Source organism: Myxocyprinus asiaticus, chromosome 35, assembly GCF_019703515.2.
Source record: "Myxocyprinus asiaticus isolate MX2 ecotype Aquarium Trade chromosome 35, UBuf_Myxa_2, whole genome shotgun sequence".
NCBI lineage: Eukaryota > Metazoa > Chordata > Actinopteri > Cypriniformes > Catostomidae > Myxocyprinus > Myxocyprinus asiaticus.
The window spans coordinates 39615773-39640431 of record NC_059378.1 but is presented as its reverse complement, the minus strand read 5'-3'; the positions used below and the strand labels follow the sequence as shown (position 1 = coordinate 39640431).

General features: G+C 36.7%; 2 protein-coding genes across 2 annotated transcripts; both read left to right on the top strand.

Moving 5' to 3' along the window:
* Positions 1 to 1554: 1554 nt before the first annotated feature.
* LOC127426037 (V-type proton ATPase subunit S1-like protein) lies at positions 1555 to 18747 on the top strand. Its single transcript, XM_051672505.1, has 7 exons — positions 1555 to 1702; positions 6847 to 6887; positions 10421 to 10482; positions 11759 to 11994; positions 13534 to 13584; positions 14273 to 14516; positions 16392 to 18747. The coding sequence occupies exons 1-7, from the start codon at positions 1602 to 1604 to the stop codon at positions 16626 to 16628; spliced, it is 972 nt and encodes a 323-aa protein (XP_051528465.1). The 5' UTR covers positions 1555 to 1601; the 3' UTR covers positions 16629 to 18747.
* A 1071-nt stretch (positions 18748 to 19818) lies between these two features.
* pde12 (phosphodiesterase 12) lies at positions 19819 to 24651 on the top strand. Its single transcript, XM_051672477.1, has 3 exons — positions 19819 to 21074; positions 22528 to 22606; positions 24083 to 24651. The coding sequence occupies exons 1-3, from the start codon at positions 19839 to 19841 to the stop codon at positions 24523 to 24525; spliced, it is 1758 nt and encodes a 585-aa protein (XP_051528437.1). The 5' UTR covers positions 19819 to 19838; the 3' UTR covers positions 24526 to 24651.
* Positions 24652 to 24659: the final 8 nt, after the last annotated feature.

Sequence of the window (24659 nt, the reverse complement as noted above, 5' to 3'; positions counted from 1 at the left end):
ACCCAGATTATATATCAGTTCTTGTGCATTTTCCCTCCAAGAAAGTATAGAAATTGTTTGCACATTCTTGGCAGAACAAAAAACTTCACAAACCTATCTAATAAATTGTAGCCTACTGTCTGATTTAGATACCAATGTCATATTACACATTATAAGAAGTCTATTATAAGACAACCCTGATAACACATGTACATCACCCAGATGTCTATTTGATGTGTGTGTTTACATCTGAAAGACGTATTTTTTTTAGGTTGTTTGCTCGTTTACAATACACCTATAAGACATTCAGCAGATGTCTTTGAGACATTTATGATTTAGAATGTTTGTAAATCTGATCTTTTTAAAATGTTTAGCAGATGTTAATTAAATTGTGATGCATTCCAGATGAAAAGATCTAAAACAGACATCTCAGAGTTGCACGTGTGCTATCTGGGATACTTATTGACATTCGTCTTAGACGTATTGCAGATGAACAAACAAAGTACAAAATACATCTTCCAGATGTAAATACACACATCAAATAGACATCTGGGTGATGTACGTGTTATTTCAGGGATGTTTCGGATGTCAAAAAGACATTCAGCAGATGTCTATGAGATGTTTATGATAAAGATTGTTGGTAAAGCTAATCTGAGAACACATCACCATTTAATAATTTGAAGAAAAAATATATATAGAAAAAAGGAGCCTAATTTTGTCTTGGCACTGTGGAGCATTATACTGTACATCTTTTGCCATTATGTTAAATGGCTGCACATAAAAGGCCACATAGACCATTATTTTATTCATTGTTAATCACACTGGCACTGAGTGTCAGCCTGAGGCTGATGAGGGAATTATAAGCAGTTACATAATCACCATGTTACCATGATTATGGAGGTTTGATTGGTGGAAGACTCCCGAACATTAAAGCATGTGTGCATATGTTACTGTAAACACATACACACACTGCACAGCCTATGTCTGATGAACAGAAAAAAAGAGAAAATATTAATAAATCATAATATTACCATAGTACAAAAAGTATGTCCAAAGTTCATGTCAGAATTAGAAAATATGTGTCTTTGGGGTGATTGTAAAATATGTTATTTCTTTACAGTATTGATATTCCATCCACCTACTGGTAACTACCTAGCCATCCTGCTAATAAACAAGTGGCTTTCTTTTGTTTTCATCAATCATTAGTTATTAATGATTACCGTTGTTTGGCTGTTTAATATAAACACTATTTTCACCATGTACCTGCACACATGCTGCCAATTAATTTGCCCCACTGGGGCAGTTGCTGTGAAATGTAGGTCACCCATAATATGCAAAACAGCAGGAGCCGTTTAAATATTGTAAAACCATTCACAAACAATGCAACTGTTTTTTGATAACTAACTATGTATAATTAGTAATTTGTTTACTTAGTGTGTTACCGCTTTAGCAGCAGCAGCACACGTTCTGTGAATGGGCGTGGCCGTGCCGCTGAATTGTCTCGCCTGCTGATTGGTCGCCGCGGCTGTCAATCATCACGCTGTGGTTGCGCCCGTTGTCCAAGAAGATTATGAAGCAGCAGTCTACATCAGCATCTCTGGCATACTCATCTGGATGTATACATGGCATCACCGTGGCGCCCAATGTCTCTCGCGCTATTTTCTTTTCTTTTCCTGCAGATATCCTCGTCTCACGAGCAGCTGTCTGCCTTTGTGGAAGGGAGGTGAGTGAATTATTCTGGTTTTACTCAAAAAGCATTCTATTTTATTATTCACATTTATTTATATGGTGGTCCAACTGAAACCAGTAGAAAAAAAGAGCGTATATACTGTATATCTATTATTAACTGGTGTGGCATAGATAAACTAGTGCTTGCATCCTTTGTCCACCCATCATGCACTTCATTGTATCTGCATTGAGTCTCAACTGAAGGGCTCTTGCAGTGTAACACAATAGAAAATCCATCGGCATCAGTTTACAGGGCAAATCCATATTTGCGACTAAAATTGGAGGTAGAGATGTGTGTGAGATAAGATGAGAGCTGTTTAGGAATTATTAGCATCACTGTTGGAATGTCAGGAATGTTGAGCATCCTTATGATGTTTGTATGTGGTTTACATTTAATGATGCTTATTATATAAATTCATTATGAAATTGTATTCTGATGCATTTGCCATTCATTGTTTGGCATCACACACTCAAAAAATAGCTCTTTGGCTGAACTTGATTCAGTCGTGGACAGTGGTTTCAGATGATTGAAATGAGTTTTCTTTACTTAAAATTACTATGTAATCTCAACACAAACACTTTGTGTAGAAAGAACCTAGTTGAATTGGGTAAACCTGACAAAATTATACTAGTCAATCTAATTTAAATAATGTATTTTTATTTCTTTATGTACTAACTAGTAAAAGTGAATGTTAGCATGTTAAATACATGCTGGTTGGATGCACTACAGGGTGTAGTTTGGTAACTACACCGATGGTTAGCACAGTATTTGCTAAACGAAGCGAGCAATCAATCATGTTTAACACTTACCTGTCCTCATCAATAGCTCAAGCTCCACTACTCACCATAATGGTAACCCCCAACAAAAACTCCAACATATCAGAAACTTTGTTAAATCTCAACATAACAAAACATTAAACACTAACAAGTATCCCCCTTTATATTCATCTGGAAAATGAAAATCCCTAGCCCAGTTTCATCAATGCTACATTAACACCACAAAAATGATTCATGTAGTCCCAACTCAAATGGATTAAGTAAATTTCCATTTTACACATTTATTTGGATAGAACGCAATGAAATCAAGTTGTGACAAAATGTTCTAGAATTGTGTTGCTTTAGTTCATTTTAATTAAGTAAACAGCAAAAAAAATAAAAAAATAATAATAATAATAATAATAATTTTTTAATGCATTGCATAAAACAATGTCCTTCATAGAATCAACCAATGGGACCAAATTATACATATTTAATGATATAAATCAGCATATGCATGTTTATGATTAATAACAGATCTTTTGATGCACCATTGAATGGATATCTTTAATACTGTAGACAGACAGACAGACAGACAGATAGATAGACAGATATATAGATGACAGGGTTTCTGAATTTCATTTGAAGTAGTTACCTTTCAGTACATTATTTGGGTTACACATATTAAAAAAAATTATGTTATTTATATTATATAAAACTGTACATTTAAAATATGAATTCATATGATTATATGCACGTCTGTTTATGTTGTCGTATGTGTACAACAATGAATAAGAAGGAAATAAAGACATTATTTTGAATTAGTTGAGCGAAAAATCAATGTTTCTGTGAAAAGTGTTTTAGAATCTAACTTAAAAGTAAAGTAATTAGTAATGTGATTACCTTTACGATGAAGTAATCAGTAAACTCAAAACTTTACAGAATTAATTATTACTTTGCAGTGGATTACTTTTTTGAGTAACACTGATAATAAGAAAATAAAAATGTCATTTGTACATCGTCGTACTAATTACAACTGAATTTCAGTATTTTTCTTTGTAGCAAAGCTCTAAACAGTAAAAACCTCATTAGGGAAAAGTGTTACACTTACATGATTTGATCTCTTTTGCTACTTGGAACAATTCAATAGTTATGTATTCTTATTGCCCCCAAAACTATAACAGTAGGCATCTTATTATGCCCACATCTGTTCAGTTTCTTTGCAGTCTAACTCATAATGCAGTTCTTAATGAAAAAAAAAAAAGACCTAATTGTCAGCATATTGCTTTGCGGGAACTGAACGTATGTAGTACTTCTCAATTGGCACTTACACAGATAGAGTTTTATGACATGTAGGCCAGTCCAGGCTTTAGCTGCTGTGTATTAACAGATTTGATTTGAAGCATCTAGATGCTGGCAGAACTTTAACACACTCTCTAATCTGACCAGCCAGCAGAAATATGCATTTTGAGACGGTCAGCATATTCCATTGATTATATAAATGTGCCAGCCGTAGAGATCGCCGGGACACATGTTCAGGTACAGTGACGGCAACTCAATGCTGAGCAGATAAACCACTGCTGGAGTTGATAGAAGAAGGATTTGTGTTTACTTTATGGATTTCTCTCTTTATCTACTGTAGATTTGAACACTTATGTGTGTGTTTTGAGGTGCTGTGTAGGTTGGAAAGTCAGCTTGTCATAGACTTCCTGTTTTGCTATATATCGTTATGTAACAATACCCCCCCCCCCCCCCCCCCCACACACACACACACACACAATCATCCAAGAGATATAATCAAATCCAAATAATAATTCTTTCACAATGGCACAGTTTTGATGTTGTTTACAGTGTTGGTAAACAAACTACACCTCTCCTACATGGTCAAGGGCAGCAGTACACACCTTAGAGGTAAACACTATTAAGTAAACACAGTCTGGTGCACTCTGGGAGTCCTGAGGTGATAAATGCCTTTATATTGGCATGAAGATGCACACAAACACCAAATATATGCATTCAATATATGCATTCATTTTTGAAAAGGAGTGGTCAAATTTGCAACCTGGTCTTATCTCGTTACTACACCTACAATGATTTTTACATGACTCGTTGTATGTATCGCGGCAGTTTCCTAGTGAAATGAACACTAGAGGTGCTACAACAACAATTACTTTTATTCCTTTTCACACAAATCACGAGACAAATGGCAGATTATTAGTTCACAAACACTTACATTTCACCCTGTTCCTCACACAATGCTATCTTATGACATCTAAACACTTTTACTTGCACATGACTCATTTTAACATTTGCATTACATAACCAACTACATTTACAAGCTTGTTCGATTTTGATCAAATTTTGCGGTAACTTAACTGAAAGAGTGTTGCGCTTGTGATGTAAATGACCAGGGTATGAGTCCTGAAGAGCACGCGAGTCGACACGTGAGACAAAAGTGTCATAGTAGCACCACAAAATGACGTGGTTTCTTCAGCAATTGTATTTTTCATCTCACATTTTCTTTTCTGTCACTATTGGTTAGGTTTAGGTTTAAGGTTTATGGTAGGGAGGTCAGTTTTGTTGATTTAAACTCTAGCATTAACCTTAAAAACCTCATCTGTTTGGGAAAACATTTAACTCACTTTTAGCGCCACACAGTGGACATTTTACATCGGAAATGCCGCGATACCTGTAATGAACCATTGTCACCAATGTCACGTAAAATGTGTTTATAGAAATGAATTTACGATGGAGTCTATGAGGAAACTGTTAGTCTATGGTTACACCATAGACTTCTATTGTAAGATGTAGTAAAATGAGGTCAGTTGATGTAGTGACAAACTGAGGTCTTAAAAAGTGAAACATGACTAACATTTTTGCAAACGCTGAAAATGAACTAGATTTTTTTATTGAGTGGCATGGGGGCCTGGGTAGCACAGTGAGTAAAGATGCTGACTACCACCCCTGGAGTTTGCGAGTTCGAATCCCAGGGCGTGCTGAGTGACTCCAGCCAGGTCTCCTAAGCAACCAAATTGGCCTGGTTGCTAGGGAGGGTAGAGTCACATGGGGTAACCTCCTTGGGGTCGCTATAATGTGGTTCGCTCTCGGTGGGGCGCGTGGTGAGTTGTGCGTGGATGCCGCGGTGGATGGCGTGAAGCCTCCACACATGCTATGTCTCCGCGGTAATGCGCTCAACAAGCCACGTGATAAGATGAGCGGGTTGACGTCTCAGAGGCAGAGGCAACTGAGATTTGTCCTCTGCCCCCCGGATTGAGGTGAGTCACTATGCCACCACGAGGACTTAGAGTGCATTGGGAATTCCAAATTGGGGAGGAAAAAAAAAAGTGAGTGGCATTTGCTTGTGCAAAACATGCCATCACAATGCTAGAATTGCTGTGTTTGTTAAGGTGTTATTAGTCGATTTGCTATGCAGTTTCTAAGGTGTTCTGGGTGGTTGCTCACTGGCCCAAGCCAAAAGAGTCCACCTCCAGATCTCTATGTTATTCTGGTTCTAGATATGGCTCAAGTCCCTCCTTCAGTGTAAGTCAGAGGGATCTTTTTTTTTATTTTTTTTATCTCAGCTCACCTAAGACATTGTCAGTTTGATCCCTGACCCACAATATGTGTCGGCGCTGGTCACACTGACCCATAATCAGGTCTGAGAAGCCTCTAACCAGGTTAAACCCATTTCAGCAGGTATTACTGCAGTGATTAGACATTTAAACTGTTCATCTTTGAGTAATCCTGCTTACTGTAGAGGAAATCTTCACAAATGAGATCTTTGTAGAAGCTCAATTGTTTTGCCTAGACAGCAAATTGAGTTTAAATGGAGAGCAAAGAGTTTCAGAAGAGATCTCAACAGTGTCTTAAACTGTGCTCAGATTTGCAAAGGACACCAAAGTCTGCGATCAAAAGTCAAAGATTTTAATATGAACTCAAACATTTCTCATAAAATTCTTACTAAACTAAATGATCTAAGCTATGATATCCATATACATTTTATAGCTCTATACTCTAACAGTATGTCAACAATTGTTTCATCTCAGGAATTTTAAGAGAAACATCTGAGACAAAGTTACTACTTAAAGAAAACATCAAATGAAAACTCCATTATGTCTCTGGAGCAATGAAAAGAAACTTCTCCTCTGGGAACAAAGCAATGCATAAAAACATACTTGAAAGTGCGTTCGTCTTGTGATATGGATGGTGACGTTCCAAGCAGTGACTCACACCATCAAAGCTTCCTTCTGTATCTCATTCATATTCAAAAACTGAAGATCCTATCTGCTTGAATGACCAACTGAATAAAAATGATTTCAGCTGAATGTTTATGGAGGTATTCATCAAATTATTAATGCACTTATGAACTTCTCATACTTACAGTTCAGATGACAGACCATCCCAAGACATCAGACTTCAAGAAAGTACGTTGTTTTGATAAGTATTAGAACCTAATAGCCTTTTTCATGTTGTCTTGTTTTGTTTCCAACAGTCCTAAAATAAAAGTTCTTCAGTGGTTCTTTGGAGCACCTGGTTCCATGAAGAACCATTTTTTATCTTTTCAAGAACATTTTTTGATTGTATTTGGAGATGATAAATAATAGGCTCGTCGGATCAGTGTTTTGGTCTAGTGAATCTCACGAAACCTGTCAAGAATATGTCCGGGTCATATTTCACCCCAAAATGTAAATACAATTATATTTTGCTTACAGAAAAAGAGGCCAGTTTAAGGACTATTAAGAATTTAATGTGACATATTTTTCACAACAATTAATTCCTTAAAGCTGTAAGTGATTTTAGCCGTTCTAACATTTTCACAAGCTGAGTCCGTGGATTAGCCACACCCCCTCTTTCCAAAACCCAGCACTCCAAAGATACCAAATGAGCTTTATTGAGACTGATCTCGAGCAGAAAGGTTGTTAAAAAACAACAGCAGCAAAATAGCGCCCTCAACTGACAACTGTTGAGCAACATGGCATAAAAATGGCATTAAGCCTCAATAATTTGCTGAAACTACAATACCATGAGAACGCGCAAAATGATTGACAGGCAGAAAGCATCATGAGTCCGGGGACACATTTTTGTTTGCTGTTTACAGAGTCTAGAGCTGTCACAGAGACCGGTGAGATATCTCAATACACTTATTTAATTAATATCTTTCAGGGAGTAGGAACATTTTTTGCATACTGTTGCATAAAAAACTCTCTTACAACACCTTTAATTCTCATTATTGTAATGTGAAAAAATTATGATGTATTTTTCACTGTAATACAATAAAAACTTTCTGTATTACATCAATGAGAATAAACAAAGAATTAATTACAAAACTGAAAAAAATTAGTAATAAGATTTATGTATTTTTTTTGCAAGTTTTTGCACACCGTTTTTCTAAGTAAATTTAATGGTATACAATTAAGTAAAATCTACTTAACTTTTTGATGTACTATTGATTAAAGTGAGTAAATTTAACTTAATACAATTACTTTTACTTACAGATATGATGTACATGGTACCTAAATAAACTTTCTAAAATTGAAATGAACATTTCATTAGAACGTTTCTCATTTTGATCTTTCTTCATACATACATTTAATCATTTACCCAATGACATCCAGAAGTCTTCCACAGGGACGCTTAATGCATGTTATCTCATTTATTACACAACAACATCTTGCAATAGTAAGAAGGTACAGAGCTGCACACGTAGACCTCAACACTTGCTGCACAAAACATGATGACGGTAGCAATCAACAGATGTTTTTTTGATCATAAATGGGTAAAAAAAATATTTTTAAGAATTTACTTAATATTTTCAAGTTCAGGGGCCTGGGTAGCTCAGCGAGTATTGACGCTGACCATCACCCCTGGAGTCGCAAGTTCGAATCCCAGGGCATGCTGAGTGACTCCAGCCAGGTCTCCTAAGCAACCAAATTGGCCCGGTTGCTAGGGAGGATAGAGTCACATGGGGTAACCTCCTCGTGGTGGCGATTAGGGGTTCTCACTCTCAGTGGGGTGTGTGGTAAATTGTGCGTGGATCGCGGAGAGTAGCATCAGCCTCCACAGGCTGTGAGTCTCCGCGGTGTCATGCACAACGAGTCATGTGATCAAATGCACGGATTGATGGTCTCAGAAGTGGACTCAACTGATACTTGTCCTCCGCCACCTGGATTGAGGTGAGTAACCACGCCACCATGAGGACCTAGTAAGTAGTGGGAATTGGGCATTCCAAATTGGGAGAAAAGGGGATAACATTAAAAAAAAAAGAATATATATATATATATATATATATATATATATATATATATATATATATATATATATATATATATATATATATATATATATATATAAAATATATATATATTTTCAAGTTCATGCTTAAACTATATTATTCAAAGTAGAAAGTACTTAATCTTTTCTGCTATATTTACTTTTTAAAATACTTTTTTCAGTGTACAGTAAAACATAGAGGCCCATTACAGTAATAAAATTTTTTGAGGGAAAATGTGCTTAATTATCATAAAATAATGAAAGCATATGATATCAGCTCTTTGTGACACAACTTTGTGTTGCCGAATACATTTAACGGTACGGAGTGAAGAGTCAGCTACAGTGTTAAAGCTTCCGTCAAGCGTCGTCTAATAATTTCGGCAGTCAATGAATATCGAACAAAACTTGACGCTGGCTTTGACAGTGCGCCGACGCGAGTCATGTGAAAGGCCCATTATAGAGTTTCTCCTATGACTTCAGGCTATTAAAGGAATGTTCCGGGTTCAATACAAGTTTAGCTCAGTCGACAGTATTTATAGCATAATGTTGATTTCCACAAAAATTATTTTAACTCGTTCCTCATTTTCTTTAAAAAATAAATAAAGCTAAAGCAAAAATCTGTGTTACAGTGAGACACTTACAGTGTGTCACGTTTTTGTGTTATGTTCCTGTTTTTATTCATGTTTTGATTTCGTGTCTTTTATTTGAAAGTCGCTGTTTCCTGTTCATGTCATGTGATTTCCTGTTCCCCTCATGTGATCCTGTCTTGTATAGTCATGTGACCCTCATGTTTCGGGTTTATAGTCATTGTTATTATGTTCATTAGTCATGTCTTGTCATTGGTTCCTTGTCGTGTAATGATGGTCTGTTTAGGTCTTTGTTTAATAGTGAAGTCAGGTTATAGTCAAGTCTAGTTGTTGTTTTGGTTCATCTTCTGTTTTGTTTAATGACTCACTGTTTTGTTGGATTTCACGTTTCTGGAGACACTTTGTAAATAAACTGCACATCTACGTCTTCATCCTGTTCCTGCCTGCCAAACCATTACACAGTGGAAGTGAATGGGGCCAATCCGTAAACTTTAAAATACTCACTGTTTCAAAAATATAGACACAAGTGTTAATATGATTTTAGTGTAATAAAATCGCTTACTGATCTTGTCTGGTTAGTGATATCCAATTTTGACGAAATGCCGTAAACCCTGTAATCCTGCAAAAACGACAATTTAAAACTTCACAGCTCAAATAAAACACAAGTTTTATCAGAAGAATTAATGTAAGTGCTTTTATAAAATTATAACTTCACATTTCTGCCTTATAAACGCTCCAAAAATCGGCCCCATTGACTTCCATTGTAAGTGCCTCACTGTAACCTCGATTTCAATTTTTTTTTTTTAAGAAAACGAGAGACAAGTTGAAATAAATTTTTGTGGTAATCAACATTATGCCACAAATGCTGTTGAATGAGCTTAACTTGTATTGAACCCAGAATGTTCCTTTAAATCCTTTTATCTGGAAGGTTTATTTTAAAGAGTGAATCAACAGCTGTGCTTGAGGGTGCTTGTTTTTATTTTTGTTTGAATAAAATAGGATTGTGTGAATTGTTCATTGTTTTCTGCTTTAATTTTAGCAGACATTTTCATGAACAGATTATTAAATGTGCATCATGTGATGTTTGTGTTATAATGCAGATGGGGTTGACAGTGATAGTTCGGTGTTTGCGGCTGAAGCGCATCTCAGACGAACTCTGCAGGTGAGATGTGCCGCCGTCTGCCAGAGCAGCCAATGTGACCTTGCGCAGCCGCTGGGGTGCACATCTCCCTCCAAACAAGATCAATTTAATCCTTCAAAGACTGCGCTGTCTTTGGAAAAACAGATTACTGAAATGCTACATTTTTAATCAAGAATTTCAGTATGCTTTAGGAAATGTTACAGTGTCCCAAAACTGGCCAGCCTCACCTAATTTCCTTTCCAAATGTGATTTGTGAATGCGGTGGAGTTTTTCATGTCTATTAAGTGTATTTTACGTCATAGGGGAGACCAGGGCTAGTTGTCACATGGGGAAATTGTCACAAGGGTTATGTCTGAGTAACAATGAGGTTTTGAGTCAAAAGTCCAATTACACAAATGTGTGTTTTCTCTAGCAGAGGTTTTATATGTTGATTCCAAACGTCTAGTTCTAAAAAGTCTTATTAGAATAATTTAAAATCATCTCATTACAATGTCATTTTTTTCTCATCTAGAAATTAGAATAATTCGTAATTTGTTAAAATTCCAATCTCATCATATTTTTTGCTATAGCTGTGTGGTAAACAAGTGAAAATGTTCCATACTATTTAAAATGCAAAACGCTCTAGTGGGAACCCACCCCTGTCAGACAGTGAAACATTTTGGCATTGTGTCCTGTATTGAAGTGGCAACATGTTCGAGTGTCCCATATTTGTGTTGCAAAAAGCTGGCAACCATAGTCAACTAATGAAGTTTAATTTTAACTGTTGCAAAGGGATTTTTTTTAATAAAAATGCCAGGTTGGGGCAAGTGGTCACTGGTGTTTTTAAAGTTTGTTTGTTTTTTATATTTGATTCATTACAATATCTGTTGGCCAAAGCAATGGATTTATATTTTAGTATGTTATATTTTTTGGTGTTTCAATAATGATATGTGCTTAACTGTTTTACTGATAAATTTGGCTGAAAAGCCTTTAAAAGGCTATTTAATGGCTGGTTTCCATTGTGACAACTTACCCCATATATGTGTCTCTTATTGGTGCATGTTGTCACTAAAGGTTATTGTTTGTTAAATGAACTGTATTTAATTTCCTGGGCAATAATGCTAAAATGTTCATAGCTTTTTTTTTCTTTTTTTGTTTTGTTGTAATTAATACTTTAAGGTGTGTGTCCATACAGGAATTGACTTTCTAAAATAAACCCAGCCTGAGCAATATTCACTGGTGTGTGACAACTAGCCCCGGTCTTCCCTATTCAGTAAATGTATGTGGCTCATGGTGCTTTGATATTGTCTTTATGTAGCCATACGGATGGCAGCTACATGCTCCTCCACACAGGAAGTTGCTTCAGTATGCAGGACTGTTACCGTACTCACCTCTAAGCGTGGCTTACAACGGTAAAACCTGCATCCTCTTCAGAGCGCGCAAACTGGCCATCCGGTACAGAAATCACAGTTTAGTGGATCTGACGGAGAGAACATTTGGCCCAGAAGCACCAGTCGACACCAAAGGCTCATTCTGCAGTAAAGATAAAGCCATGTGAGCTCAGTTATACTCTGTTTTTACAGAAATTGCTCAGTTATTTCTTGTAGGAATCTCACAAATACATGTCCAGGTCACTTTTTACCTAAAAATAAAACAGAAAAAAATGATTGTGCATGAAGAAAATGAAGCCTCTTTTAGGACCATTAAAGGAATAGTTCACCCAAAATTAAAATTCTCTCATCATTAACTCACCATCATGCCATCCCAGATGTGTATGACTTTCTTTCATCTGCTGAACACAGATATTTTTAGAAGAATATTTCAGCTCTGTAGGTCCATACAATGCAAGTGAATGGTGACCAGAACTTTAAAGCTTAAAAAGCACATAAAGGCAGCATTAATGTGATCCATACGACTCCAGTTGTTAAATCCATGTCTTCAGAAGTGATATGATAGGTGTGGGTGAGAAACAAATCAATGTGTAATTTCTTTTTTACTATAAATCTCCACTTTCACTTTCACATTTTTCTACTTTTGTGATATTACCAGCAGCCATATCACCCATTAGCTCTAGACTGGTAACCCACTGAAGCCAAGCAGGGTCGAGCCTGGTCAGTACCTGGATGGGAGATCTCCTGGGGAAAATTAAGGTTGCTGCTGGAAGAGGTATTAGGGAGGCCAGTAGGGGGTGCTCACCCTGTGGTCTGTGTGGTTCCTAATGCCCCAGTATCGTGATGGGGACACTATGCTGTTAAAAGGCACCATCCTTAGGATGAGACGTTAAACCGAGGTCCTGACTCTCTGTGGACATTAAAAATCCCAAGACACTTCTCGTAAAGTGTAGGGGTGTAACCCTGGTGTTCTGGCCAAATTCCCCCCATTGGTCCTTCTCAATCATGGCCTCCTAATAATCCCCATCCATTAATTGGCTCTATAACTCCACTCTCTCCTCTCCACCAATAGCTGGTGTGTGGTGAGCGTACTGGCGCACTATGGCTGCCATTGCATCATCCAGGTGGATGCTGTACACCGGTGGGTGTTGAGGAGAGTCCCCTGTTCACTGTGTAAAGTGCTTTGATTGTAATGTCAGAAAAGAGCTATATAAATGTAACATTCATTCATTCATTCTTTTGTTTTTGGATATGTCCTTTTGGGTAGGGAGGAAATTTATAGTAAAAAAGGACTTAATTATTGATCTGTTTCTTACCCACAGCTATCATATTGCTTCTGAAGATATAGATTTAACCACTGGAGTTGTGTGCTATTATGAATTTGGGAGGAAATGTGTTTAATTTCCATGAAATTTTATTCTGTTGATATTGGAGTCTGCCTAAATCTAACTAAGGAGGCTTGCTGGTCTTAGCTGGTTTAACCTGGTGTAGCTGGTCGACCAGCTGTTCTTCCAGCCTGACTAGCTGACAAGAATCCAGAATACTTCTAAAACAATCAAACCAAACCAGCCTGACCTGTAGAAACCAGATTGGTGACCAGCAAACCACCTAGTCAGGTTTAAGCTTAAAAGTTTTTTCAGTATGGAAATATTAACCAGGATGGATAATTACTAATATTTTGACTTATTTTGTTATTCTTTAGACTTAATCTACGTTTTGGCGATGTGGAAGATCTTCGAGGACTCATCATCAGGTTATTTGTTGTATATTTTGTGTATTTAAACCACTCAAGTCTGTGTTACAGTGATTTTACCAAGGTACAAATGATAATGTCAACATAAAATGCAGTTCGAAACTCTTTTTACTTCATTATGTGACCTATTTCTATGAAACAGGACATTCAAAGAGAAAAAAGCTAACTGACAAAGTTAACTGGAAAATGAAAAGTGGTCTATATGAAAGCTAATAGAAAAAATACGAGGGTGACGTTGGTGATGTCAGCTGAAATGCAAATCATTTCAGAGGCGGAACAAGTTATTATATTTTGATTAAAGATGACAAAAACAAACTTTTTTCCCTTTGGAATAACATGCACAATAAGACAAGAAACGTGTATTGAGAAGTCAGTTTTGATTATATGTTGACTTTTAATAATAAAAGTCTGTTCAGTAATATAGTTGTTAAGGTTGCATATGAATTGATGCATTAATACAGAATTTAACTGATGTGCGGTCACAGGTGTATGGATATTGGCTATTTTACAGTGACTTTGAACATGGTTCATCTAATCAGTTTTAAGTGACAAAACCACCCATTGTATAATATAGATTTTAAGTATGATAGTAAAACGCTCACTCTACTTTTCCAGAGACTTCGTTTTTATGGGGTTAAGAAAAATAATATCTCTCTTCTCTTCATACAGTACGTGTTTATTTTTACAGGCTACAAATGTCAAACACGTTCTATGAGTCGGCAGGGCAGAACTGGTTCACTCTCGATAATGTTCACATCCACTACAATTGGACGTACGAGGCCACGTTCAATGCAACAGATGTGTACGCCCCCTCTACCAACTCGTATCACTGCCAACATGTGAGCAGTCTGCAGAAATATGACACGCTGCTGGTGCCCAGCGCCAACACGGACCATGCCGCAAACTGGCACATCACATTCACAGACTTCCAGGTTGGCATGAGACACTTTCTTCCATCCTCCGCTGATAAAGTGTTCATATTGGAATTGTAACATCTTGTGCAGTATTTTTAGCCCGTGGTGGGTGTAGCGTGGTTACACAAGCTTGTGGTTTGTCATGGAAGCAACAGCTTTTTATAAAGCTCATAGTTTGGAGTGTGTGGTATAAGATGCAGAGTTTAGGTGAAATGAAATGCTCTTTAATTAAACAATATCACACAAGCAAGAGTGCTGAACATAGACAAAGTGTGGAGTGAAAGAAACAGTGCTGCATCCTGGTGCTGTTTTGCTAAATATCAACACTAAATTAGAATAAATATTTCTTTAATTTTGTGCAGAGTCAAGACTAATGTATGACAGACAGACAGAGAGACAAACAGACAGAAAAACAAAGAGACAGACAGAGAGACATACAGACAGAGACAGAAAAACAAAAAGAGAGACAAACAGACAGAAAAACAAAAAGAGAGACAGACAGAGACAGACAGACAAACAGACATACAGACAGAGAGAGAGAGAGACAGACAAACAAGCAGACAGAGAGACACACAGACAGACAGACAAACAACAAGACAGTCAGAGAGACAGACAGACAGACAAATAGACGGACAAACAGACAGAGACAGACAAACAAACAGACAGTCAGAGAGACAGACAGACAAATGACGGACAGACAGACAGTCAAACAGAGAGACAGACAGTCAGACAGAGAGACAGACAAACAGACAGAGAGATGGAGAGACAGACAAACAGATAGACAAAGAGACAAACAAAAAGACAGACAGACAGAGAGACAGACAAACAAATAGACAGACAGAGAGACAGTCAAACAGAGGGAGAGAGACTGACAAACAGAAAGACAGACAGACAGACAAACAAACAGACAGTCAGACAGAGAGACAGACAAACAAATAGACAGACAGAGAGACAGTCAAACAGAGAGAGAGAGACTGACAAACAGAAAGACAGACAGACAGACAAACAAACAGACAGTCAGACAGAGAGACAGACAAACAAATAGACAGACAGAGAGACAGTCAAACAGAGAGAGAGAGAGACTGACAAACAGAAAGACAGACAGACAGACAAACAAACAGACAGTCAGACAGAGAGACAGACAAACAAATAGACAGACAGAGAGACAAACAGACAGACAAACAAACAGACAGTCAGACAGAGAGACAGACAAACAAATAGACAGACAGAGAGACAAACAGACAGACAGAAAGAGACAGACTGACAGACAAACAAACAGACAGACAGATAAACAAACAAACAGACAGAGACAGACAGACAGACGGACAGACAGTCAAACAGAGAGACATACAAACAGACAAATTAACAGACAGACAGACACAGACAGACAAACAATCAGACAGTCAGACAGTCAAAGAGAGAGACATACAGAGAGACAAATAAACAGAGAGAGACACAGTCAGAGAGACAGGCAGGCATACAGACAACAGACAGTCAAACAGAGAGACAGAGAGACAAACAGAGAGACAAACAAACAGACAGTCAGAGAGACAGACAAACAAACAGACAGACAGAGAGACAAATAGACACAGAGAGAGAGAGACAGACAAACAAACAGACAGTCAGAGAGACAGACAGACAAACAAACAGTCAGAAAGACAGACAGACAGACAATCAAACAGAGAGACATACAAACAGACAGACAAACAGAAAGAAAGACAGACAGACAAACAAACAGACAGAAAGACAGACAGACAGACATATAGGCATTATACATGAAAGTATCAGTAACACGTATTTGAACTTCATATGAACCCAGAACAGCTGTAAACAAAAAATAAAACATACATATCTCACCATTCAGATGTCTGTTTCCTGTCTCTTCCTGAACAGATCCAGGCGTTTAACGTTCAGTCCAGTAAGTTTGCATCGGCCAGCGACTGTGCGACCTTCTTCACTCCCGCAATCCTGATGGGTCTGATTACATCTCTGATCCTGCTGCTGGTGCTGGCATACGCGCTGCACATGGTGGTCCACCTGAAGCACATCGACCGTTACGAAGAGCACAAGACCACCGTCTACTTCCCTCGCAGCACAGAAGCCGACTGCACAGATAAGAACAACCTCTAGGGTCCCATCAAAGGTCACGAGATGGACAGTTCCCCGACTGTGAGCTCTGGAACTAAAAACACTGGCATCCAATAGCAGACTCCCAACTGCATGTGGGAAACAGAGCTGTTTGGGACTGACTGCACCACGGCAGTGACATCATTGTGGTGGGACAGTGGAAGTCCAAATCAGGTTCCTTATGGAGAATACAGGCTCAGTAGAAAGGGAGGATTTGGAGATATCTGCCAGTTCTCACCAAAAATCTAGGAATTAAACATTCAGTGTCAGGTTTCATGAGTGGTTTTCTGAAGGAGATCTTCAGATTTTGAAATGAAATTCAAAATAGCACAATAACCACTATATAGCATTTGCATTGTCTGTCTAAGCTTCTTTTGGACTGATTGATGCTTCTTTAAAGTCAACATGAGACTTCCATAATGTGACCATAATATTTCATTCCATAACATTTCATGAAACACGACGAAACTTAATTACATCCATCGGGAAATACATGCACCGATGAATCGATGACAGTAAGGCCAGGAACATGCATTAAGAATATAAATAAGGTCAATTTTGATTTCATGTTGACATTAAAGTTATAAACTGTGAATAAACCATTATGATGTAATATAGTTTTAATTTGCCAATTACAATTAGTTGCGATCAGGTGTTTAGCAAAGTAAAAATGTAATGCATTTTCAATTGGTCGAAATTGTTGAATTACTAAAAAGAATACATTTCCTCCATTATTAAAAGGTACGCTATTGAACCAAACTCTAATGATTAATAAAACATATTGAGTTATGGTTTTTCTACAGTGTGTAATCAGCAAATACAATGTATAATTTTTAACACTTTTTTTCCCTTAAAAGATCTGCAAAAAATGAGGAATAACTTTTATTCATTTTATTCACTAATGTTCATTTTAGAGGATGTATTTTTAAAATTATCGTGTTATGGTATTTTTGTGTAGATTGTATGTCTGGTTTTGTAACTTTTTATTTTCTTTTTTATTAGTCTCTTGTGTATGCTTTGACTGTGGTAAGGACGCCAACTTCTTATTGACAACTTGTTGAGTTTTTAATCAACAACTATTGAAGCAAAACAACAATGGGAGCAACATGACGTTTGTTGTGTAGTGAATATGCGGCATGCCAGTGGCTAGAGATATTTCGGATACAAAATAATCCGATTTGCATTGTACCATGTACTGTATATTGGTAATAATCATAATGTGCTAAGGGGAAATGTTATTTTTTATCATGTACACATGTATTTGGGAAAATATTAATAGCTTAACTTTGCAGGCATTTATGCAGATAAAATGGAGCATTGTGAAATGGGTTATGGTGTATTAATGTTTGATTATTATTGTCCTCTCAGTTTCTGTTGGGTTCAATAAAACCAGCAGCACAATACAGTTTCGAAATTGTCTGGGTTTATTTAGCAACAGTACGGAAAGCTAGAATTTTGCATAAGATGCCGTTGATTGGAAACGCGTTGCATGAAATTAGGTCGAGTCATATCAAAGCACATTTATCCAAAAAAAAAAAAAAAATGTATAATGTAATTATACCTCCTATTGTCTTAAGAAACTACACCCTCCTTTTGTCCTTCCGGTCATTTTTGACCCGTATTTAAAACCATTCAAAATGCATAATCTCTTGATAAGTGTACAACAAAAATCTGTCCCAAAGTGTATAATGAAAGGTAAAAAATGTATATACTCAATATTAATGGACTAAAATAATTTTGATAACATTTTAAAAAATTAAAATAAAAGTTTAAAAACTTGGCAAACTTTGGCCAAGGATGTCTCAATTTACATTTATTTCAATCACTTTTGGCATTTATAATATCTTAACTTTATTACAACCATTTCGGATTTTTTTTCTGCTTGTAGAAAATCAAGTGTTAATTTTAGTTACAATTTTAGTACATACATTTCACATAATATATTTCACATTTTGAGAAAATTTAAATATTTGTAGGTCAAATTTGATTTACAGATGTACAAAAAAACAATTTAAAGCTGTATAACATCCAGAAAATCAGGATGTGAAAGGTTACAACTGTGTTTTGTTTTTTTGTTTTTTTATGGTCTTGACAGTTACAACGTTGTGGTATTTATAAAGTTTTCTTTACCTCTCCTTGGTCAAAAATGACAATAGTAGGTTTACATTTTTTTAATTTTTTTTAGGCCTATTATTATATTTTTTGTGAATTATATGTCTTGTTTCTTTACAATGTTATATCTACTTTTGTTTGTATTATTTTTGTTTACTTTTATAGATAATAAAACAACTTTCATATTGAGATCATGTTTTTTTTGACACATCTACATCACATTGTTTGATAATCCATGGCTAGGTGGATTAAATTAAATGGTTAAACGGTTTTAATGCACGATGTGAAGGCGTAGAACCACCTGACGTGAAGCAGAGAAGCACCTGGAGGTCGTTTGAACAGAGGCATAAAACTCTTGAAATGTGTCATTATGGAGAAAGACAAAGTGGGTGCATTAATATAGAACGGTGATTAAAACTGACTGCCTGAACTACCTGTGCATTAAACAGTTTTAACGCACGCATTCCATCCAATCAGAATCGAGTATTCAAACAGAGCATGTATGTAACTGTGTACTAGATAAATTAGTATTTACTACAAAGAAAATAAAACGAGAAAATGAATACATTTTACCTAAGACTTTTAAAATGATTTTACAATCAATTTACACTTAAATAAAATAGATTTAATCAAAACAGTCTCTAGTCGAATCTGATGCTACACATGACGCAGTGACTTCATCATATTAAGATCAGGGTTTTCGTGATAAATCGCGTTTTTTGTGTCATTGTTTACGAACAGAATTATTTACATAAGTATTTATTAAATAAAATAACAGAACATTTAAAAATTTGTACAGAAGATTTTACATTTATTCACACATAAATAAAATATGTCGAATCTGGTGCTTCAAACAACACGCTGGGAGTTTCATATTGAGAGCAGCGATTTCACTAAATCGCCGGCAAATCTTTTAAGGTAAAATATGTTATGTAAACAGTGTAATAGTCTACTGATATAATAAAGAATTTGTTAAAATGCAAAATAAAGACACGAAGCGTTCCACGTAATGTCATTATAAACAATTCACACAGAAAATATGTCGAATGCTGTGCTTTGAATAACAAGATTACTTGTCTATCCACAACAACGCTGGTCCTCATGTTGAGCCGGGTGTCATTCTCAACTCGTGTATTTTTCCGTTTTAGGTTCCCTTCATCAAATCCAACCCGTGTAAATCTCTATACAGGGCGATTTTATAGAAATATGGAGCGCTGTGTGGTCAGATGTGTGCCATGTGAGCTCAAACTGACCATTTCATTCAATCTGGACGGCAGCAACAAACACATGCTGAGAGAGCAAACAGAACCGCTGGAGAAAGTTCTAGCCCGAATATCCAACAGCATCATCAAGGCCCAAGGCAAAGAGAAGAAATCCAAGCGCAATAAAGCCGCCGGAGAAGCTCTGGAGGCTGGTAAACCAGAAATCAGGCTGTGCGTAAACGGAGAGCCGGTGGCCTTGGAGACCGTGAACTCAGACGCCTGGCAGGACGGAGCTGTGCTGCATGTAGGGGAATATAAGTATAAAGTTGAGAGGAACCCTCCAACGTTCACCGCATCTGAGCTGCCATCATCTCTAATGTCAGGCTTTCCTGTTTGTCCAAAGCTGGAGATGGAGTTTGGAGAGTTGAAGGACTGTGAGTTTAGATGGTACAAAGAAAGCGCACCTAATGCCCAAATGAGTGGAGATCTGGACTGTTGGAGAGAGGCAGGGCATGAACGTGTGTTCACACCATCTAATACGGACATTGGGTTGAGGGTGATGTTGAAATGCACACCTGGGAATGGATCCAGATTTGGGGAACCCAAGGAGCTGGTGTCTTTAAGCACCGTTGAGGCTGGTCCAGGGACGTGTACCTTTGATAACAGGCATATGTACACTCAAAAGGTCACTGATGGGTCTTCAGTGAGGGTTGTGTCATATAACATCCTAGCTGACATCTATGCCCAAACAGATCTGTCCAAAACTGTCCTGTACCCTTACTGTGCTCCATATGCCCTGGAGTTGGACTACAGGCAAAATCTGATCAAGAAGGAGCTTTCTGGATACAATGCAGACATCATTTGCCTTCAGGAGGTTGATAAGGGGGTTTTCACAGATAGCTTGGGTCCAGCATTGGATGCTTTTGGGTTGGATGGGGTTTTCAGAGTCAAAGAAAGACAACACGAGGGTTTGGCGACGTATTTTAGAAGATCCAAGTTTAAATTGCTCAGTCAGTATGATATTATGCTGAGTGAGGCCTTAACAACAGATCCACTTCATCGGGAACTCTTGGAGAAGGTGTCCACCAACCTCAGCTTGAAAGAGAAGATCGAAAACAGGTCAACGGCTCTGCAGGTATTTCATGTAAACTCTAGAGGTCGACCGATAGTGGATTTTGCCGAGACCGATAATTGAGGTGGCGGGAAAGGCTGATAACCGTTTAATCGGCCGATAGCTTTTAAAATCTATTTATAGAAAGTCAAAAATGTCCTTATTCTTTCTACACTATGGGGGGGAAAGACAAAGAGTCCTAATGAATAAAATCCCAGATGCAGTTTTTTTTTCTCCAACCAAAATCCTTATAATTATCAGAAGAAATGAAGACGGTGCATAACGTGGGACTTTTTAGTGTAAACAAGCCCAAAACACACTAGGGACTCTTATTGTCAAATGACTAAAGGATGAAAAAACTATCGTCAACTATCAACAGATTTTTGCAGCATCGATTAATCGGTAAAATCGATATATCGGTCTGCCTCTAGTTAACACTGAAAAATACAGCCTCATAGTTGCTGATACACAGTTCACCCCCCCATTTATAAAGACACATTTGAAATATTTTCACATTTTTATTGACATTTTCTGTACTATGGATTCTAGGTTTTCATTCTCGCTACAACACCACAGAAAACCTAGACCAAAAATATTAAAAGCTTAAAAAAAAATTATTAAAAAAAAAAAAAAAATGGGAATGCTTTTAGATAAAAGCATCTAAACTCCATATATATATATATATATATATTTTTTTTTTTTTTTTTAAGATTTACACATTTCAATTTCATAACAAAATTCTATCAAATTGAATTGAGTAATCTTTAACTAAATAAAAATTACTAAATGTTTGTTTTATTATTTTAATTTGGTTAAAAGTTACACAATTCAATTTGATTGGATTTTTGTAAAAAGAAATTGAAACGTGTAAATCTTAAAAATTGGCTAAAATATTTTTTTGAGTGGACCGAATGAATAAATATAAATGTAAGTGTATTGCTCAGTTGAAATGAAAGACACTCTAAGTGGGCTATTCTCATGAAAAACTGACTTTGAAAACTGAAGCAAACATTATTGTTTCTTTTCTTTTGGAACATGAAAAGGGAAGTCTGTACATACTATGAAATCAAGAAGACATACATATATGAACATTTCCCCACATTTAATAGACATTTTCTGTAATATGTCGGGACAAATTCTCTTTACCTCAACACAAAAAACCTACGCCAAAAATATAAAAGCAGGTTTTTTTTAAAATAAATCAATGAATAAATACAAATTGGTTTTAACTTTGTATGTTAAAATTTAGGCTAGTAGAGGGACTCCTAAAACATTAATTGTGAGTCAAATTCAATAAAAATATACAGTATGCTACCTCATAAATGCAACATGCCAACCAATTTCAAACCTTGTTTTTTATGTTCTTCAATGAACCCAAACAGTTTTGTGTCTAATGGTTGATTTTAAAGATACATTTTCATATTTGGCATTTAATAATTGTAAAATCTTTCTTGTGAATCTCGACCCTATTTCTCAGGTAACTGTTCTGCAGTCATTATGTGACCCATCCAGAATAATATGTGTCGGAAACACACACCTGTACTGGCACCCTAAAGGTGAGTTTGAATTCACAATAAGAATAAAACTCTTGCAGCTTATGCGTTAATGTGAATTTCTCGATATCAATATACTTTCTACTTCGTATGTTTTTTACATTACTCTCTGGAATCCTTTATTGTGATTTTGAATTTCACAATTTTCTCACATAATATAATTTAAACCTTTTTATCAATCAGATACATTTCAAATCAATATTTCATGCCCTTTGATTTGATTTAATTAGCCTATTTGGTAAGTAGTCATTTAATAAGCACGACAACGTACAATCAGCCAGTCAGTGAGCGCGTTTACATGCAGCTGAATACGCTAATAACTACCAAAAATCTGTTTATTTTCAAAAATGTTGACAATGTAAGTAAACCACATTTATATTAGACTTGAAATCATCTGGCTATTCTCTGCTTTTGACATCAAAACATAAACAGTCATTTGCTCAACACTTGCACAAATTGGAAAAGCCAGCAAGAATGCCGGTAAAGTTTACATGCAATGCGAAAACAGGGACATTTGCAAAAATCTATGCGAACTGGTAGGTTTTTAGTGAAACCATGTATGACCTTACCGTGAAAAAGGAACTTCATTTAACCCTTGTGCACTGTTCAATCATTTTTGACCAAAATCAGTTTTGTTTCTTAATGAAAGTGGTATACTTCATCTGAGTGGCTTGAGGCTTGGTGACTTTTCCTTACAATTTCCATTTGAACACACACAAAATTTTGGACTGGATTTGATTAGTTTAGGCCGTGTGACAAGAAAAGCAACACTTCTGTTGTTTATGGTCAAATTTGACCGACCATAGGAAATGAATGTGCGAGACTATAACACAGAGCAATTTTTTACATTTGTCAAATAAAATCAATAATTCAGCCACAGTGCAGAACACACAAACACAAATTCATCTTAATACAACCAGGAATGAATTAATGGATGGCACCAGATGGCAGCAATCTGCCCCCAATACATGACATGCTCTCATATTTTCATCATGTTTCAACTTTTAGAAGTGTAAGTTTTTACTGTAGTGAAATTAACATAAATTTGCTTATTTACACATGCAAATTAATGGTGAAACTGAGAAATTTAAAGGTAGATAAGATCTTAATAGCAAAAAATCCCCTCAAAAAATGCACAATTTTAGTGTTTTCAATTTATTGATGTGTTATTACATTTCTTTCATACAAATACCCAAATTTTTTACTGTTTTCTGTCAAATTTGACCGTGAACAATACAAGTGTGAGTCTAAAACAAACAGTGCATAGGCGTTAAGGTGTTTACGTGACCACAAGCATTGTCGAGTTAAGCAATTTTCGATTTAAGATCGTGCATGTAAATGTCATCATAAAATAAACCTCTTCCGGGATTTATTTCATCATTGTTTTTGCAATTCTGTTTGATGCCACTAGTGACAGAAGTTACACACAAGTTAATAGTTGAAATAGTTTCTAACAATCCCCTCTGTTGCATCGTTTAGGAGGGAATGTTCGACTGGTACAGGTGGCTGTAGCCTTCAAACACCTGAAACGGGTGATGACTGAGAATCACCCTGGAGCCTGTCTGATATTCGCAGGTGATTTCAACAGCACGCCGTCTTCTGGACTCCTCCAGCTCGCCTGTCAAGGATCCATCTCAGAGAATCACGAGGACTGGGCGTCTAATGGCCCAGAAGAGCTGATCCAGGTGGATCTGTTGAACCCGTTCCAGCTGGCAAGTGCTTGCGGGGTGCCAGTCTACACCAACTATGTCGGGGGCTTCCAGGGCTGTCTGGACTACATTTTTGTTGAGCCACATATTCTGCGGGTGGATCAGGTTATTCCTCTACCAAGTCATCAAGAGGTCACAACCTATCAGGCCCTGCCAAGCGTGTCACACCCCTCTGACCACATCGCTCTGGTTTGTGACCTCAGGTGGAAGTGAAGCTAAATGCGTTGTGATGTACCATATTGTAATCAGGAATTTTACCTATTTAGCTTAACAGTAAATTTCTTCCTGTTGTTATATGGCTTTATCTACACTAGAATAAATATATATGATGATTATGAATGATTGTG